The sequence below is a fragment of the Arxiozyma heterogenica genome (assembly GCF_036370985.1).
Source record: "Arxiozyma heterogenica strain weizmannii chromosome Unknown scaffold_30, whole genome shotgun sequence".
Classification (NCBI taxonomy): Eukaryota; Fungi; Ascomycota; class Saccharomycetes; order Saccharomycetales; family Saccharomycetaceae; genus Arxiozyma; species Arxiozyma heterogenica.
In genome coordinates, this window is record NW_027042683.1 from 419,275 (window position 1) to 438,564 (window position 19,290).

Genomic DNA, 19,290 nt, shown 5'->3' on the forward strand with positions numbered 1-19,290 from the left:
AATGGTAAACATCCGTACATCACAGCGTATGATATAAAAGATTTGATATGGTTAGATTCATTCACGGATTGGATGATTCATATTGATTGTTGTGAGAGTAGTGTTAATACTTCAGTGGGACCCAAATACTGAGTTTTGCTTCCCTTCGTGATTTCAATCCATTCATTACCATATTTTGGTTCATAAAGATTTACTTTATGAAATATATCTTTACAGTCTAAGCCCAGTTTTTGATAAGTTCTTACCAACCAGACCCAAGTATCTCCATAATTTGGGTTGCTTTTAATGGATCTCTGTAACCATTTTTCGGCATATTTATATTGGCCATCATTAAAAAATGAGATTGCTATTTGAAGAAGTACCAAGTAGTGATTTTTGGTTTTAGAAAGTGCGTCTTTGAATACTATTTTTTTTGTTGATGATTTACGATCTGATAGAGATATAAGTTTTTCTGTCCAGATAATTGGACTTGTTGGTAGTAACTTCAATGCTCTTTCAATCAGAAGATTAACTTGATCTAACTGATGTTGTCCTTTTTCTAATCTTATCAATGATTGGTACAATCTTTCATCATTAGGAGATAAAGCCAATGCGACTTCCAAAATAGAGCGTGCCTTAGAAACATTATTAAGTAGGTTAATATGAACTCTAGATAATGATATTGCAAATATGCTGTTTTTAGGAAACCTCTTAAATCCTATGTCATACCAAAATATACTTTGTTCACCATCTTTTATCTCAAGTTCATAAATTTGTCCAATTTGTAAATAAAATTTATAAAATTGAGGATATTCTACAATACATTTGTTTTGGATATATTCTATTGCATCATCATATTTACCCATATATCTGAGAAATGAAACATATTTAACGTAAAGTCTCTCTTTATCTATAGTGTTCTTTTTATTAAAGAAATCAAACATAACATTAAATAACTCTTCAATTTGTTTGATTCTTTTTAATTGACATAATATTTTTAATTTGGCAAACCACACATCTGATGAAGTGGGGATAATTTTTAGTGCTCGATTAATTGAATTTAGGGCCTTATCTGGATTGGAACTGTATTTCCATATATCTTTTGCATATAGCAACGATAATGTTGGTACTTTTCTTAACGTAGAATAATTAGTTTTATCATCAAATAAAATTATTTCATAAGTTTTATATAATTCTGAAATTTTTGACATAGTAACACAAGTAGTTTGCAATAATTGCCAAAGACTATATTTTGTGGGTTTGATGATTAATAATTCTCTTAAACAAAGTATTTTAGTAGTGCTATTTTCCATGGTTTCCATAGTTTTAGTTAATTCTTGTAACGTATTAGAATCGATGGATTGGAATTTAAAGAGACTAGAGATAAATAGTTCATGTGTTAATTTTGAATCAATGTCGTTTTCGATATAGAGAGCTTTTTTTATTAATTCAAAATAGTCAAATTTAATATTAAGTTTAACCAATTTCTTAAATCCATTAATAAATATATTTGAGCTTTTACTGAGTGATGAGGAATGATACTCTTCCAATTGAGCTGTATTGATCCATGTATCTATATTATCAGGCAAGATATTTTGCATTAATTGTAATGTATCTTTAGCATTTTCATAATCTTGCATTTTAATTAAAGCTTTCCACAGATCAATGTTATTAGGTAAAAACTCTAAAGCTTTCTTCAAAATTTTTATTGATTCTGTTTTTTCCTTTTCGTACAATACAGCCAATTTCCAAAATTTTTCAACAGCTGGTAGCTCGACTAAAGCTTTTCTAACAACCCTTAATTTATTTATGTCTTCTGATTCTAATTCTATAGCCTTAGTCCAAAGTTTTTGTGATGATGGCACAAATTTAATAGCTGTAGCAACTAAAATTTTGCACTTGTGAATGTCATTTCTATGTAATCTAATATTTTCAAGCCAAATATCATCACTTCTAGGACATTCTTGACACCCTTCACTAATAATATTTTTAGCAGCCTGAAATCGATTACATTTTTCTTCTAGCCGCGCTGATGCAATCCAACTTTGTGGTTCTTTTGGCATTGACCTTCTATAGGATTGAAAGATTATCCTCATCTTTTTGACTTCTTCAGATTGGGATATATTATTCGACGTATTATTCATAGACTCTAATTGTTGTAGATATTCTTTGGTATTATCTAATTTATTAGTTGATGTTTCGTTGTTTTCCAATAAAGTACTGTCTCCATTTAATGATTTATTTAAAAAACTTTTGTCTATCTTTTTACTAAGTAATTTTTCCCTTTCCTCAGTTAACGTTGTTAAATCAACACTTCTAGTTAATAGGGTATCAGGTGCTGAATACATCTTTCTATTTAATTGTTCCTGTAATCTATTCCTTTTATTTCGTCTTGTTAAATCACTAGCTTCAGGAATATTTAACCATTCATTTTCAGTAACTTGTTTAAGGTTTCTTTTTAAATTTGAAAATTCTTGAATTGTAATTTCTCTTTTTTTCTTCAAATCAGTTTTATTTCTCCCATTTCTTTTAGAATCAATATTGGAGAATATTCTTTCTGCTTCTATGTCTTCTTTATCTTTTAGATTACCATTTTCATTTCTAATTGTATCAGATAATTGAACTGACTGTAATCTTTTCGGTATTTGTTTATTTTTACTTCCTCTAGTAGAAAACCCAGTTGCACCTCTACCTAAACCTGCAATATACCCTGGAGGTGGTTTTTGGTCTAAAAATGCAGGTCTCTTCATGTTATTGATTGTGCTTTGTGAAATAAACTTGTTCTTAAGTTTAATAAAGGAATTGCATAAAATTCAATTATACAATTTTATTTTGAAAACTTTTAGAGTTATTTTTGAAATAGGTCATAATAACTATATAGAATTTCAGTTGTTAATACCATTCAATGAAGATAACAAATGATATTAGTGTGTATATTAGTAACATATAAAGTATACACATAGAAAAATCTTTTTCTGCTCATCTATATCTTTAATTATATATTGAATTTTGAAGTACAATATTTTTTTTTGACGTTGTGCGGAATATATGCGGAATACTTCGGTGAAATGTAGGGTCCTATAAGAGTTTTTCGATAAGATTACATTAAACAGTGTGATCTGTTATTATTGGTATTCTCTTGCAAGATAGTATTATATATTTAATCAAAAGTACACTTCAAGATTATGTTAATACTTCCCACAGAGGGAGAACTATTAATATTATTTAATAGTAATTAGTTTCCACAGATCTAAATAGAGGACTCTTATCACTATTTTAGATTATACTTATTTTTGTCGTTTAAGTTCATGAAAAGGTTTTAGTTTTGGACTGTACAAAAATGAATTAAAAACATTGTTTAGTGATATTTAAGTTTGGTTAAGGTTGTATGTTCAACAATAAAAAAAATACTTGTACTATAAGCTTTGTAAATGAAAAATTAATATATTTTTATATTCTTTTCGATTTTAACAGTTAGGTTTAATTCAACAAATATAATAATTTTACAAAATTATAGGTTACAGTATATTATCCACAAAGATGTTACAAGTACAATGTTATATGAACAAAACAAAAATGCTAATAAAACTTTCAAAACAATTTAATCCATTGGCAATTTTTGGTTTACATATGCAAGTTTTAATTAGATAAATTTAGAACCATCGATTTTTTTTTGGATATATATTCCTGATTTCAATGCATTATTTACTGTTCTAATACTTATTTTTGAAGTAACTTCATATGATAAGGAGAGTCTTTTCAAATATTTTTGGAAGTGGTATAAATTATGTGAGCAATAATTTTGAATAAATTCTTAAGTTATAAAACATTTGTAATTTATTTACTTTAAATATTATACCTAAAACATCAAAAAAAAAAGAGGAAATAGGTTTTACTTGCCAGACATCTTTTAATCAATAGATAATAATGTTAACAATATATCTATAACTTTACTGTTTAGGTAGGTATTTGTAAAATTATCTTAAAGTTAGATATAAAGTAACTTTGGTAACCAAAAAAATTGTATCGCTAGAAAAGAGAAGAAAGTATTGTTACTATTATGTGTAGTTATAAATATGTCATATGCATGTTTATTTTTTTTTCTTTATAACTTGAAAAAAAGGTATATCTTTTCACCCTAAGTTCGTAAAATTGAAACAGTGATGTATTAGTTTGTATCGAATTTCAAGAAAAGGATGGAGATTGTCCTTAAATATTCATAAAATTACTTAATTTACAAATATTTAGTTAAGTTAGGAACATTTTTATAGGAACCTCATTTTACTGGATGCTTGTGACATTATGAATTGAGTTTATTAGATCCAATAGTTTATAACTGGTGTCCTTGTTTTCTTTATTTTTAACTAATACCCAGAAATATAAATATAGAGAGTATATGAATAAATATATGTCTTTTTTATTTTTTAATTTCTTTGTTTTTTTAAAAATTTCATTCTTAAATAATATCCCTCCATAAATTTCCTCTGCACATTATCCAAATACTATTTATAATCTTCTTAGCGTAATAAAGCTTTGAATTAAAAAATAACTTCGTTGGAAATATTATAGTTAGAATTATGGTTCCAGCAGAACTTCATAATAAACTTAGTATAATAGATAAAAATGGAATGAAATAATATCAATATTTTAAAGTTAGGTAAAAACGGTGGTAGAATAGAATGTTCCAATACTGGAAAGATTGATATGGTTTGTGAACAATAGGCAGTTCTACAATAAGATGAAATAACAAGTTATAATTATGGCTGACTTTTGTATTATTCAATGGAAGATGCGATAAAGTGAACAGATAATGAATTGTGGAAAAATATGGTTAATGCTATAAGATCCACGTAATTTACATGCATCAGCAGTTTATACTGTGATATATTGTTAATTTTTTTGTTTTTATAGAAAAAAAGAGTGAATGTAACAAAATGATTGAGTCTTATCATTAGAAAATTTTATAAAAAACTAACGGCGGTATATATTTGGCTCTGGTTTTGTATTTGCGTTGTGCATTTTTAAATTTATATAAAACAAAAAGAATAATATGAAGCAATACAATAAGGAAAAGATTATTAATATCGTTAAGCTAATTGTAGAAATATATATTATTGGATGTATGTAGCCTTGATAGATGAACTCATTAGATTTATAGTATTATATTTCTCTTCGTTTTCTTTCATCGTATATAGTATATAGATATAGACATATATGCTGTATATAAGTAAATGATCTTCTTATGTTTTAATCTTTTCTCTTTTTTGAAAACTTGTCCCCTTTTTTTTGTATATCCAAACACTATATATAATATTGTAGTCATAATAAAAACTTTGATTAATCAAAAAACTCCTTTAATATAGAGTAACTATGACAATAACTCTAGCAAAATCATTTACTATTATTGTGTCTCTTAACATTAAAGGCTAATTGTTTGTCACTGCCACTGGTTGTTCAAAATGTTTCATGAGATTATTTTAAATTTAACAAGATATTATAATATATTGATTTACCATCTGTGTCATTCACTAACATCAAATTATACATAAAATCCCTCAAATATAAACGCATCACTTCTTGTTTTCCCAGTTAATTGAAACAATAAATATAGTACTATTTTTTCTAGAAAATGTTGTGGAATAGAATAGTTATAAGCATCAAGATTACATAAGATCCTGAATGAATCTAGAACCAATTATTGTATTAATAAGCTATACACATGCTACAACATTAGATGCTGCATAATAAAGAGATTGGATTACATAAGATTTTGGCAAATCTAGAATTTACCTATTGTTTTAATAAGTCCCACGTGTATTACTAATCACCATAATTAGAGAATTGGGGTGCAGTTCTAATCCACTAGTGCACCTAAATTAATGTAATAAATTTTAGGGTTTGAATCAGTCAAGTCATTAATGTACTAATCTGAATAATCGATCGAGCTCCAGAAAACATATAAAAGGACAACGTTTTCTGGAGATAAAAGATCATCTTCCATAACCGTTTCTTGTAAATAATTTATATATTATATATGAACAAAAATAGAAAAAACAAGCAAGTAACAAGTTAAGTAGCTTTGAATAAATATATTAGCTCGATATAAGCCGCTCAATATATAAGACCTTTTAGTAATTATATTATCACCTATAATTGATTACTGTCTCGATTACTTGAATGACTATTAATATTATTTGCGCTTCCCTGGAATACACAAAGAATTTCACCACCTCATAATACAACAGAAAATAATGAGTTAGGCCTTGTTGGCGCAATCGGTAGCGCGTATGACTCTTAATCATAAGGTTAGGGGTTCGAGCCCCCTACAGGGCTGATATTTTTTTACTTGATGTGAATATATACTATTTTTATTTTTTTTTATAGACGTTCTTGTTTTGTTACATTTAAAAGATTTATCTTAATCTATATATCTGCTGGATCTGTTGTTATTCTTTCATAGTTTATAATATATACAGTGCGATGTATATAAATACGTGTTTTTATTAGGAGCGAAAAAAAATCTCTTATATATAAATGAGGTAGAAGAAGGAATAGGAAACAAATTCAAGATAAGTGGTATTTAATGAGAAAATGTGTTTATTTTATTTAAATACATATCTATTTTTAGTTTCACACACTAGGAAGGCAAGATTAAGAATACTCAATTTTTTAAAAATGAAATTGTATAAAGGTTTTTGGATATATTTATATATTTATATATTTATTATAAAAAAAATGATATATTTGTAAAACTTTCGTTTTTTGCATAAGAAAAAAAAACAAATTTTAATTCTTTTTCGTGGCAATAGAAAGTAAAAAATAAACAGTTTACATTAAAATATTTTCTGAGATAAAATTTTCTAGAAACAACAAGAATTCATCCTTGTAACAAGATATTTTTACGATATTAATACAACTAATAATCATGATTAATTAATAAAAGTATTAGTAGGCATATTATTATTAAAATTCTTTTTTCCTTTGTATATACAGTAGAAAAATAAATATATATAATAATAAAATATAAAATATAAATACATGAAATGCACAGAGAAAAAAAAAAGTAGGAAAAAAAAAGATATTCCCCTACCTTTTTTTCTTTGTTCTAATATGTGCAGTTTTATTTTTACGATAAAGAAAATCATTCTCACTTATCTTTTAACGACTATTTATTTTAGCAATATTAACAGTATTGAGATTTTAGGACAATGTTTATTCATTCATCTCTAAGTATCATTTAAATTATTCAAATGTGTTTGTTTAATATTTCCAACCTTCCTAAACCCCAATACTCATAATCTATTGCAATATTTCAAAAATTGTTGCAATTGTGTAAAGATAAAATAATACTGCTTTTCTCTGCTTTATTAATATCAACAAAACTAATACACCAAAAATTTTCATTAGTGGTTACTATATGTTGATGTTGCAAACTCCACCCTATAAAAATCCAAATTGTTTATATCTCAAGTAATACTGTTCGACATACCTTATATACTATCTAAGAATTAATATTATTTACTGTAATACATAATAATAATCTTATAGGATATGAACTTATACTTTGATGTAGATGATATAAACGACTTAATATTTTCTGCATTACAATAATTTACAAAAAAAAAAGAAAAGAAAAAGGAAACTAGAGTAAATGATATACATGTGTATATAGAGATATATATATAGCAATTGTAATAAAAGTAATCACTTCAATCAACATCAATAAAGATAAAACAGAAAAAAAGAAAACAAAGGAGTATAAAGTTGAGCTGTTCAAAGTGGCTCTCTGTAAAAGAGGATGTTTTCAAGGAAGAGTAAAGTGAAACGATCTTCATTCTATACAAAAGTATAGCTAAACTATACATCGATATCACTGTTCTTTTTTCTTTTTTTTTCTTTATTCCTACCTCTATCCAATGAATGTTCTCTACATTTCTATAATTTTTCGTCTTGCACCTTTTCTCCTCCTCTTCTTCGAAGAAAACAATCACACACCAAACAAGAGCATCGTCACAGAAACCAAACGATTTGATGACTCATAATTCTTTTTTCCTTTTTTTTTCTTTTTTCTTTTTTCTTTTTTCTTTGTTCTTATTTCTTTTTTTACCTTTGGCGCCAGTTGTGTCTCTTTGACTCAGAATAGCCAGTCCGCGTCCCCCGCGCCAGCCCCTCTTCCTCTGACTAAGTTGAATTCCACTAGACAGAAGGGAAAACCAACCAAGATTTTTCTTTGAAGATTTTAGACAGTTTGATCTGCACAGCAAAAAAAGAAGTCCGGTAACGGATTAAACCTTGTTACACGAAGGTAAAGGATTCCTTTAACAATCCAGCCTTTTTACCCAATATATATATATATATATATATATATGCTTATATATGTATGGTATGATCACTCAGACATGTTTTTTTAATACACCATCTTTGAATTTAAACATCCCATTTTAACGCGTTACCACCTCTCTAGTTCTCTTTCTTCTTCTATTTTTCTTGTCTTTTTTTTTTTCTTCACTTTCTTCACTAATGTTACCATCACACATAAGCCCAGCCTAGCTAAACAATACAAGTCGAGTATTTTCTCTTTGCTTTGGCTTGTCTATCTATTTCATCTCGTTCTATACATAACAATTGTACTACTACAACTATCACAGCGACTACAACTGCTTTTAATAAAAGTATCTGTCATTAACTATGTTTATCAAAAACGAACACGCAGGTGATAGAAAGAGATTGGAAGACTGGAGGATCAAAGGTTATGACCCCTTGACCCCACCAGATCTTTTACAACACGAATTCCCAATCTCCAAACAAGGTGAAAAGAATATTTTAGAAGCTAGAGAAGGCGTCTGCAGCATTTTAAATGGTAAAGACGATCGTTTGATCATCGTTATTGGTCCATGTTCCATCCATGATCCAAAGGCTGCCTACGAATATTGTGATAAATTACAAAAAGTGTCTCAGAGATTGTCAAAGGATCTTTTGATCATCATGAGAGCATATTTGGAAAAACCAAGAACTACTGTCGGTTGGAAAGGTTTGATTAATGATCCAGACATCAACAATTCTTTCCAAATCAACAAAGGGTTACGGATATCAAGAGAAATGTTCACAAAACTTGTGGAGAAATTACCTATTGCCGGTGAAATGTTAGACACCATCTCTCCACAGTTTTTAAGTGACTGTTTCTCTCTAGGTGCCATCGGTGCCAGGACTACTGAGTCCCAGTTACACAGAGAATTGGCCTCTGGTCTTTCCTTCCCTATTGGTTTCAAGAATGGAACGGATGGTGGGTTCCAAGTTGCAATCGATGCAATGAGAGCTGCCCAGCACGAACATTACTTCTTATCTGTTACTAAACCTGGTGTTACAGCCATTGTAGGTACTGAAGGTAACGAAGACACCTTTATTATTCTAAGAGGTGGTAAGACCGGTACTAATTTTGATTCCCAATCTGTTCAGTCTGCAAAAGAACAACTAATAAAGGCAAAACTTTTAGACACTGAAGGTAAGAAAAGAAGAATCATGATTGATTGTTCCCACGGTAACAGTAGTAAAGATTTTAGAAATCAACCAAAAGTAGCTAAAGTTATCTATGACCAATTAGTAGCTGGTGAAAACGGCTTATGTGGTGTTATGATTGAATCCAATTTGGTAGAAGGTAGACAAGATATCCCACCAGAAGGTGGCCGTGCTGGTCTTAAATATGGCTGCTCTATCACCGATGCTTGTATTGGTTGGGATACTACCGAAGAAGTATTGGAATTATTAGCTGAAGGTGTAAGAAAGAGAAGAGAAGCTTTACAAAAATAAAAAGTAAAAAACAAAAAATAATTTAAAAGAGGGTTTTTAGTAGAAGAATATGTTTTATTTTGTTTTTTTTTCCCTCTTCTTCTCGCCTCTTCTCTTTCATGTCTTATTTAAATCTGCATATATACACATGTGTTAAAAATAACAACAATATTTATTTATTTATTTATTCAATATATATCCCCCATTAGTTATATTTTAAGTCAGTTTTATTTTCGACTACTTATTTACTTGCCAAAGAAAATATATGAAAAAATATATAAACAAACAATAACTAATTATAATAAAAAAGGAATGCTCCAATAAATAAGTACTCATACCTACAAAACATTTTCTTCATGTACTTCTATTACGAGTTATTAATATAAAGTATTATTTATTTACAAGGTGAATATATAAATAATCATTACCTGTTAAAGCCCAATTTTAGATCAATTTCTGAATTTTCTTCTTATCACATTTTGACACAATAATTTGATACCTAATTTATCCTTAGTAAATCTATTATAGTTAAGAAAATAGTTTATAGTATCCTGTTCCAAATTATTAGACTCTTTTAGATTCTTCTCAATATATTCTTCAATAAACTTTTCAGTAGGTAATTGATACTTTAAATGATATGGATAATTCTTCCAAGTAACATTTATGTTATTAGACCAAAGGTTCAACGGAATTGATGGTTTGGTTGAGAAGAATGAATTCAATTGAAGTTTAGTCAATGGATTAGTTTGTTTCCATGGATATGGTGTCTTGGCTTTATCCAACAATTTATATTTTGTCGCATTTGAAAATTCTGAGACACCGGATTGATCATAACACATGTTACCAGCCACATATAAATCTCTTCTCAAAGCTGATTCAATATGATCTTTAGAATTTTCTTGAATCAATTTAATAGCAATATCCATTGATGTTAACGATTTCTTTCTTAGTTTTGCCTCGACTTCAGTGGCAAATCTTCTAGACTCGATTGAACCATTTTCAAAAGTTTTTAAGTTATGAAAAATGTTTTCAACACTTGTTATATTATCGATATTAAAACATTGTTCAATGACATCTAGTTGATCATCATTAAATTTAAATTTATAACCATCAGGAAAACGATTTTCAGAGTACTCTTCTATAGTATTATTGATCATATTATAAATCATTTCATTATGATCTTTAGAATAACCGTCATCAACATTCTTACCTCTTTGAAAGACATCAATTTCACCTAATCTATTCTCCAATTTAGTTAAATTATCATGCGAAACGTAATGAGAAGCTAACCCAAGAATATAGGCATCTTCACCACCAATAACATCACCAGTAAGACATAAGTATAAAGCCATTTGACAATTAGAATTTGCTAGAGTTATAACTCTTGGTAAGGCAAATGAGGTTCCAACATCTGGAAAAAATCCAATATCCATTTCTGGCATGGCCCATTTTGTGTATTCACTGGATATTCTAAATGGAGAATGGATTGAAATACCAACACCCCCACCCATGGTAATACCATCCATGATGGACACAATTGGTTTATTGAAGGTAGCTAAAAGATAATTTAATGAATATTCAGCAGTAAATACATCTGTACTATCTTTAAATTTACCAACCAAATTATTTTGTGCTACTTGTGCCACATCTCCACCTGCACACAAAGCCCTCGGAAAATTAGAAGATTTAACTATAATCAAGTTAATCAAATCTGATTTTGAATATTCATTCAAAGTATCAAACATTGATTTACACATCGGTGTATTCAAAGCATTTAATTTCTCCGGTCTATTTAAAACAACTAAACGTGCTGTATCCTTCACTTGGTAAATTACTAAAGGTTCATTTGCTGTCTTCATGTTAATGTTTGTGGCTGTAGACATACTAACCTGTTTTTTTAGAGGTTGCGAAATGGATGATCTATAATGTGGTAATTTTCTAATTGTTGATCTCCACATACTCAGTTCTTAATACTTTGGATAATATACTCCATATATATAAATATTTATATCTATATATATATATACACCTATTTGTGTTTCTTGTAAATTTATTTTTGCGTATCCCTTAACAAACTCTACCTAATATACCTCTCAAAAAGGGAATCTTTAAAAATGTCAAAGACCTGTAAACACGTCACACACTGGTCGGTTGTGCAAAAAGCTTCTCCAACAGAATTACAACTGTGAAATAGACAATCTTAACATTATAATCGTTGGAAAACCGATAGAGAATTCTTCCATATCTTAAACAAAACTTTCAGGGATTATTCGTTTTTTCATTCTAAAAAAAATAAAAGAAAGTAAAAAAATATAACAGAAAAAAGAAAAATAGTTATTTTTTGCTACTCAACGTCTCTCCTCTATTCTTCCCACCAATGTTATATTAGGATTCATAATAAGGTTAACACAAGATATAGATTCGACAATTAAAGTAGTAATTAATGACAATTATAGATAACAAGCAACAAGATTGACTATCGTTAAAAGATTCTTAAATGTAATTTATATTCTTTATACATTAAAAAAGAATTGAAAAGAAAATTTATCAATGAAATGAAACAAAAAATGCATTATATCCTTTTATCACTTCTCAACATCGAGAAAAGCTTGTGTTTCTTCTTTTGATCTCTTTGGATCTCATTATTAAATCTTTCCAGATCGAGCAATGATCGCTGCTGATCAAATGACTTCTTCATCTCTGTAATGGACTCCTCGTCCGATGTTCTATGTCTATCTTTGTATTGTTTTCTATCCTCTGAGGCTCCATCTTGTAATGCCCTGGATTCAATAGCTAACCTCTGCAATTTCATGTCTAAGGATTTCCTTTTAACACTTTCCAAATCAAATTCAATGCTCTCTGTGGTAGGTGGATTAATCAATTTCTTATTTTCAGTTGAATTTGCTTCATCCTTTTCTAACTTTCTATTTTGAGTTGCTGAATCTTGATACTCATGTGGATTATTTTCCAAATATGGTGATGATAAAGTTGATGTTGTAGCTGATAAATCAATTAGAGAATTGTCTAATGATTTCTTCACTGGACGTGGTGGTACCTCTGGTAATGATTTAGTATCTTCATCCAATATACCTACATCTTTATTGGGATTTTGATTATATTGCTCCTTGTACGGATGTGGTGGTACAGGTGGTGGTGATGAGAATGATAAAGCTGAAGAAACTGAAGTTATTGATGATGCTGGAGAGAAAGAATTTTTGTATTGTTTCGCTATGTCTTGTTCATTATGTGGTGCTAACGCAGATTGCATATCTATTGCCTGTTGTGCATTATTCACCATGGTAAGGTATTTATTTTGATGTATGGGTTGAATAGGAGTAACTACTGGCATCTGTGAATTAATTAATACTTGTTGTTGTTGTTGTTGCTGCTGCTGCTGCTGCAATTGCAATTGTGGTTGCGGCTGCCGATACTGATAAAGAACTTGCTGTGCACTGCTTCCATCTACAACATCATAATTCATTTTAGGGAATGGATTATTTGATTTATGCTGTTTTAATGTAGCGGTATTAGATTGTGGAGCAGAAGATGGAGAGGTAGTAGTAGGTGGATTAATATATTCTACACTGACATACTGTTGTTGACCCACCTCCTCAGATTTATGCTGCTGCTGCTGCAATTGTTGTTTTATTTTGTCTTCATGTTTTTTATCAATATAATCATTAAGTTCATCCACAGAAGGAAAATACCTTTCACCTATATCGGTCTCTTGGTTATTCATTTTTTGTAATTCTTCCAATCCTTTCTCTGCAGTGTTATTGTATATTGGACTATTGATGGTTCTAGTATTCATATCTTTTAATTCAGATTCTTTCACTGTTGTTGTTACTGTTTCATTTGGTTGTTCAAGATTCTCTTCATATTCCACTGGATTAGCTTTCACATTTGTAAAATCTGTCGTTGTCTTTATAGCAGAGGCTCTTTGTGGCACGGGAATTGATGGTAACACATTGAAAGAATTAACATATAATTGATTCAGGATATAGTTATCCTCTTCAGATAATACCCCACTTTGTTGTCTCAATTTATTTTGTAAATTAAAAATTTGTAATTGAAGATTCTGTGAATTTTTTTGAAACCACATATATTGATCATAACTATATGATCCAATACCATATTTATCAGGTATAGGAACCGGACATTGAAGAATTTCGCATAGCTGATACATTACTTGATAGATGTTAGGTCTTAAATTTGGATTTTCCGATAACATAATGATAATCAAATTAATCAATTTTGATGAATATTTATTATTTGGAAATTCAAATTTTGAATGTAAGATTGCAAACTGTCCAGTTCTTTCAAATGGAGTAATAAAAAACAACAATTTGTAAAGGAAGACACCTAATGCCCAAATATCCGATTTTTCATCAATTGGAAGACATTTATATAAATCAATCATCTCTGGAGACCTATATTGAGGTGTTGTGTGGACATAGATATCATGAGATAAAATGGCTATATCGTGGTGTGTTGTCACTACGGGGAAAGTAGTTGAGGTAGAACCAAAATCACATAATTTAAAATTATTTTGTTTATCAACCAAAACATTTTCTATTTTAATATCTCTATGGATTAAAGGTATATCTAAATAATGCATCTGTGATATTGCTAAAGTTGTATCATACATAATCTTCAAAATTTCCTTTTCTGACAATTTTGTTGCCAACCGTTGATTCATATAATCCAATAAAGATTTATTGGGACATAATTCCATCAATAAAAGAATTTCAAACCCATTTGGTGAATATTTTGTATATCTTTGTGCATTTGAATCAAATAATTGAATAATATTTGGTTTATATTTTAGCTGTTGCATGACATTTACTTCATTTCTTAGTTCATTTAAACCATTGTTGTCTTGTACTATAACCCTTTTTAAACATGCCAATTCACCTGGCTGAAGAAAAGTGTCTTTATATAAATCTTTGTTCTCGATAGTGTTACCATCCTCAACGGTATTTTCCTTATTTTTACTATTATTTTCCATCAAATTGACATTAATCAAATCAATAAATTTTACTTTATAAATTTGGGAAAATCCACCTTCTGCTATATAATCAACAATTTCCACCTGATGTTTCCCCACTGAAACAATAGTACCATTTGAGAGTTTTTCAACCTGAGGACTTGTTATGGTTGGATTACCACTTATTAATGACATTATGGAAAAAGTATAATACAGTTATTGATTATTATTGAATATTATACTTATCCTCTATAAAAGAAAAAAAATACCCTTTTGGTTAGTATATGTTGAGTATATCTTCGATAATGAAAAAAAAAAAATTCAAATCAAATCAAAAAGTAGAAAATCAAACTATCCTCCCTCTTTCTCCTTTAGACACTTTTTTTTTATTTTTCCTTCTCTTATTTGATTTTCACTAAATGTTAATACTGTTAACTTTTTAATTGTATTATATGAGATTTAATATATTACTATATATTTCACAATTGTGAATAAATGACTTTTTATTATATCATTTAAAACTCTATTAAATGCTTTTCATATTCTCTTTGTCATTTTATTATAGTTATAAACGCAGGTAAAATGAAAAAAAAAATTCGGAATCAAAATAGTTGAAATAAACATTTAAATGAACAAAAAACGCCTCCGACGGTGCTCGAACACCTACCTGCCTGGCTTAACACTAATGGCTACAAATTACGTGTGTCCGAATCTTCTAAGTTGCTATAATTTTGACTCCTCATCAAAAAGCTTCTTCAACAAAAGGTCTCATCCGTTTAAACTTTCTTTTTTATTTCTTTACTAGAAACCATCTCCAATATAAAACGTATTCAACATGAGGAAAGACATTTGATTCCTAACCACCTTTGACAAATAGAAATTGTTTATATAAAATTTCTTTGTATCTTTTTCGTCTTTTCTTTCTTTTAGATGTCTCACATCGGATGTTGAATTACTTCTTCCATATAATGGGAAAAAAAAATTACACTACATTTCTTGAAAAAGATACACACATAGTCTTAAATGAAATGCAAGGGAATAAAATGAGACATATATGTTTTTGGTCATTTCATCCGCACTTTATGAAAATTTCTAGGAAAACTATAATAAACCACAACATACATACGTGTGTAACTGTAATAACGATTTAACATTCTAAAATTTTTACCAAATATATATTACATTGATACAGCCAAGATGTTGATATTTAAATCCAACACTTAACTTTTCCAACAGTAATGTTAGAATTTTTACAAGACGATTTAAATATTATCGTTTTATATATCTTTATATTGTGGTTCATGTTTAATGTTCAAATACGCAACTGATAATTAAACATGTTAAATATAATTTATTTACGATAATTTATTGTATATTTATTTGGAAAACACAAAAAAACCCCTTATTCACTTGAAAGGTAAAAATAGATATATTGTTAATAGTTCGGATAAAGTTTACCAGTGTTTAGTATTCAATCTGATATTTAATAACCTTTAAAAAGGTATTACATGTACACACACTCATATGATGTGAAAATATTTTGTTACATTTCTTAAACTATATAGCACCAGTTTTCTTTTTTTTTTTTTTTTTTGACATATAAATAAGTTATTTGGAAGCACTCATTACACTCATTAGTAAGACCAAAAAAAATGAATATCTTGTAAAATATTGAACTATTATTACTACTTTGTAAGTGATATTAAAAGGCGCTTATTATTTCCAGATTTATTATTCCAGCATCGCATTCTTTTGGTGACAATAACAAGGAAAACACAATTTTCATGTGTACAAGAGAATTAGGGTTCCAAGAAATTTGTTCTGGTAAACAAATTTTTTACTGGGGGGATATCATCAAATCGCCGAATTATAAAAGAAGGGTTTGAACAAAAAAAATGAATGTGTTTTCTGGAAATATTTCTTTTTTTATTTTCATTTTCTGCTTTTTCTTTTTTTCAGATTTTTAAACTTTACTTTTTTTCCTTTATGATCTTGGTTTCGTGCAAAGTGAACAATATGAAAAAAATTTTTTTCTTTTTCCTTTTGTCATTTCTTTTTTTTTTTTAATTTTTTTTTATGTGCTGAAAAAATCCTCGAAGACAAAGTGAAAAAATTCTGCGATGAATCCAATGGAAAAAAAAAAACATTGAAAACATTAAACTATCATCATTCTTGATGATTATATCTCATATATATAAACCTTTACCTCATTGCCCTCTTAGCTCCAAACTTAATATTATAACATGTGTTGGAGATTAATTATTTTCTCCGGTGCTTCTTTTTCTTTTTTTTTTTTGTTTCTGTTTTTCATTTGGGTTAACAGACCTGGATTCCTCTTCCATCTTTTCTTTCTTGATATATATATATATTTCCTTTTTGATTTATTCTTGTGCATTCTTCGAGTCTAGGAAGAAGTAAAAAAACAAAAAGATAAACCAAAAAGAGGTCTTACAACCTTTGTTCTACTTCATTAAACCATTCCCCACTATCAAACATAACAATCATGTCTCAAGAAGAAGTTGCATCAGCTACCCAGTCCGTAGCTAACTTGCATTTAGATGAAGTCACCGGTGAAATGGTTTCTAAATCTGAATTGAAGAAACGTATCAAATTAAGACAGATTGAAGCCAAAAAAGCTGCAAAGAAGGCCACTACCCAACCAAAACCTGCTCCAAAGAAGAAGAAGAACGATTTGTTCGCTGATTTAGATCCATCCCAATATTTTGAAGCCAGATCTAGACAAATCTTAGAGTTAAAAAAGACCCATCAACCAAACCCATATCCACACAAATTTAATGTTTCCATCTCCAATCCAGACTTCTTGAAGAAATATTCCTATTTGAAAAGGGGTGAAACCTTACCAGACGAAAAAGTTTCTATCGCTGGTAGAATCCACGCAAAGAGAGAATCTGGTTCTAAATTGAAGTTCTATGTTTTACATGGTGATGGTGTTGAAGTTCAAGTTATGTCTCAATTACAAGATTATGCAAACCAGGATCAATATGAACAAGACCATGACTTGATTAAACGTGGTGATATCGTCGGTGTAGAAGGTTACGTTGGTAGAACTCAACCAAAAAAAGGTGGTGAAGGTGAGATCTCTGTCTTTGTTACTCGTATCCAATTGTTGACTCCATGCTTACATATGCTACCAGCTGACCATTTTGGTTTCAAGGACCAAGAAACCCGTTACAGAAAGAGATACTTAGATTTGATTATGAACAAAGATGCAAGAGGCAGATTCATTACCCGTTCCAAAATCATCCGTTACATTAGAAAGTTCTTGGATGACAGAGATTTCATTGAAGTTGAAACTCCAATGATGAATGTTATTGCTGGTGGTGCCACCGCTAAACCATTCATCACCCACCATAATGATCTAGATATGGATATGTATATGAGAATTGCTCCAGAATTATTCTTAAAGGAATTAGTTGTTGGTGGTATGGATCGTGTTTATGAAATTGGTAGACAATTCAGAAATGAAGGTATCGATATGACCCATAATCCTGAATTTACTACCTGTGAATTCTATCAAGCTTATGCAGATGTTTATGATTTAATGGATATGACCGAATTGTTATTCTCCGAAATGGTTAAAGAAATCACTGGTAGTTATGTCGTTAAATATCACCCAGATCCTCATGATCCAACTAAGGAATTAGAATTAAACTTTGCAAGACCATGGAAGAGAATCAACATGATTGAAGAATTAGAAAAGGTCTTTGATGTCAAATTCCCACCTGGTGATCAATTACACACCAAAGAAACTGGTGAATTCTTAAAATCTCTATTAATTAAACATAAATTAGACTGTCCACCACCTCTAACTAATGCTCGTATGTTAGACAAATTGGTCGGTGAACTAGAAGACTCCTGTATTAACCCAACATTTATCTTTGGTCATCCACAAATGATGTCTCCATTAGCCAAGTACTCTCGTGACATGCCAGGTTTATGTGAACGTTTTGAAGTTTTTGTTGCTACTAAAGAAATTTGTAACGCTTACACTGAATTAAACGATCCATTTGATCAAAGAGCTCGTTTCGAAGAACAAGCCAACCAAAAGAGTCAAGGTGATGATGAAGCTCAATTAATTGATGAAACCTTCTGTAATGCCTTAGAATATGGTTTACCACCAACTGGTGGTTGGGGTTGTGGTATTGATAGATTAGCCATGTTCTTGACCGACTCTAACACCATTAGAGAAGTCTTATTATTCCCAACTTTGAAGCCAGATATCTTAAGAGACGAAGCTGAAAAGAAGGCTGAAGCCAAATGAACTACCATTATATCTCTTAATTAGTAAATGGTTTTTGCAACTTTATAACACTTTTATTTTTTTTCCTTGTATTTCATTATCTTTTTAATTTAGATATAAAATTGTAGATATATAACTATAAATAGGTATATAAGTATATAATGTAATTTTTAGAAGTAAGTTATAATAACAACAGTAATAACAACAATTAGATACATTTATGACAAAAAAATTGATAACAACTTGATGTCTGAAATATATTGTTAAAGTATGGAGG

The 19,290-nt window shown here is 29.3% G+C and overlaps 5 protein-coding genes and 1 non-coding gene across 6 annotated transcripts; 3 read left to right on the forward strand and 3 right to left on the reverse strand.

Annotated features, from left to right (window-relative positions):
* Positions 1-77: 77 nt before the first annotated feature.
* PRP6 (U4/U6-U5 snRNP complex subunit PRP6) lies at positions 78-2,729 on the reverse strand (the record flags this gene model as incomplete). Its single annotated transcript, XM_064860277.1, has 1 exon — positions 78-2,729. One exon carries the CDS (start codon positions 2,727-2,729, stop codon positions 78-80), a length of 2,652 nt encoding a protein of 883 aa, XP_064712938.1.
* Positions 2,730-6,238: 3,509 nt separating this feature from the next.
* On the forward strand, positions 6,239-6,313 carry PWA37_003760. The gene has a single exon. It is a non-coding gene; the product is annotated as a tRNA-Lys (tRNA).
* Positions 6,314-8,667: 2,354 nt separating this feature from the next.
* ARO3 (3-deoxy-7-phosphoheptulonate synthase ARO3) lies at positions 8,668-9,786 on the forward strand (the record flags this gene model as incomplete). The annotated part of the gene is made up of 1 exon (XM_064860278.1): positions 8,668-9,786. The coding sequence occupies one exon, from the start codon at positions 8,668-8,670 to the stop codon at positions 9,784-9,786; it is 1,119 nt and encodes a 372-aa protein (XP_064712939.1).
* A 428-nt stretch (positions 9,787-10,214) lies between these two features.
* Positions 10,215-11,723, reverse strand: EHD3 (mitochondrial 37S ribosomal protein mS47 EHD3; the record flags this gene model as incomplete). Its single annotated transcript, XM_064860279.1, has 1 exon — positions 10,215-11,723. The coding sequence occupies one exon, from the start codon at positions 11,721-11,723 to the stop codon at positions 10,215-10,217; it is 1,509 nt and encodes a 502-aa protein (XP_064712940.1).
* A 614-nt stretch (positions 11,724-12,337) lies between these two features.
* PWA37_003763 (uncharacterized protein) lies at positions 12,338-14,947 on the reverse strand (the record flags this gene model as incomplete). The annotated part of the gene is made up of 1 exon (XM_064860280.1): positions 12,338-14,947. The coding sequence occupies one exon, from the start codon at positions 14,945-14,947 to the stop codon at positions 12,338-12,340; it is 2,610 nt and encodes an 869-aa protein (XP_064712941.1).
* Positions 14,948-17,255: 2,308 nt separating this feature from the next.
* Positions 17,256-19,034, forward strand: KRS1 (lysine--tRNA ligase KRS1; the record flags this gene model as incomplete). Its single annotated transcript, XM_064860281.1, has 1 exon — positions 17,256-19,034. One exon carries the CDS (start codon positions 17,256-17,258, stop codon positions 19,032-19,034), a length of 1,779 nt encoding a protein of 592 aa, XP_064712942.1.
* Between the last annotated feature and the right edge of the window lie 256 nt (positions 19,035-19,290).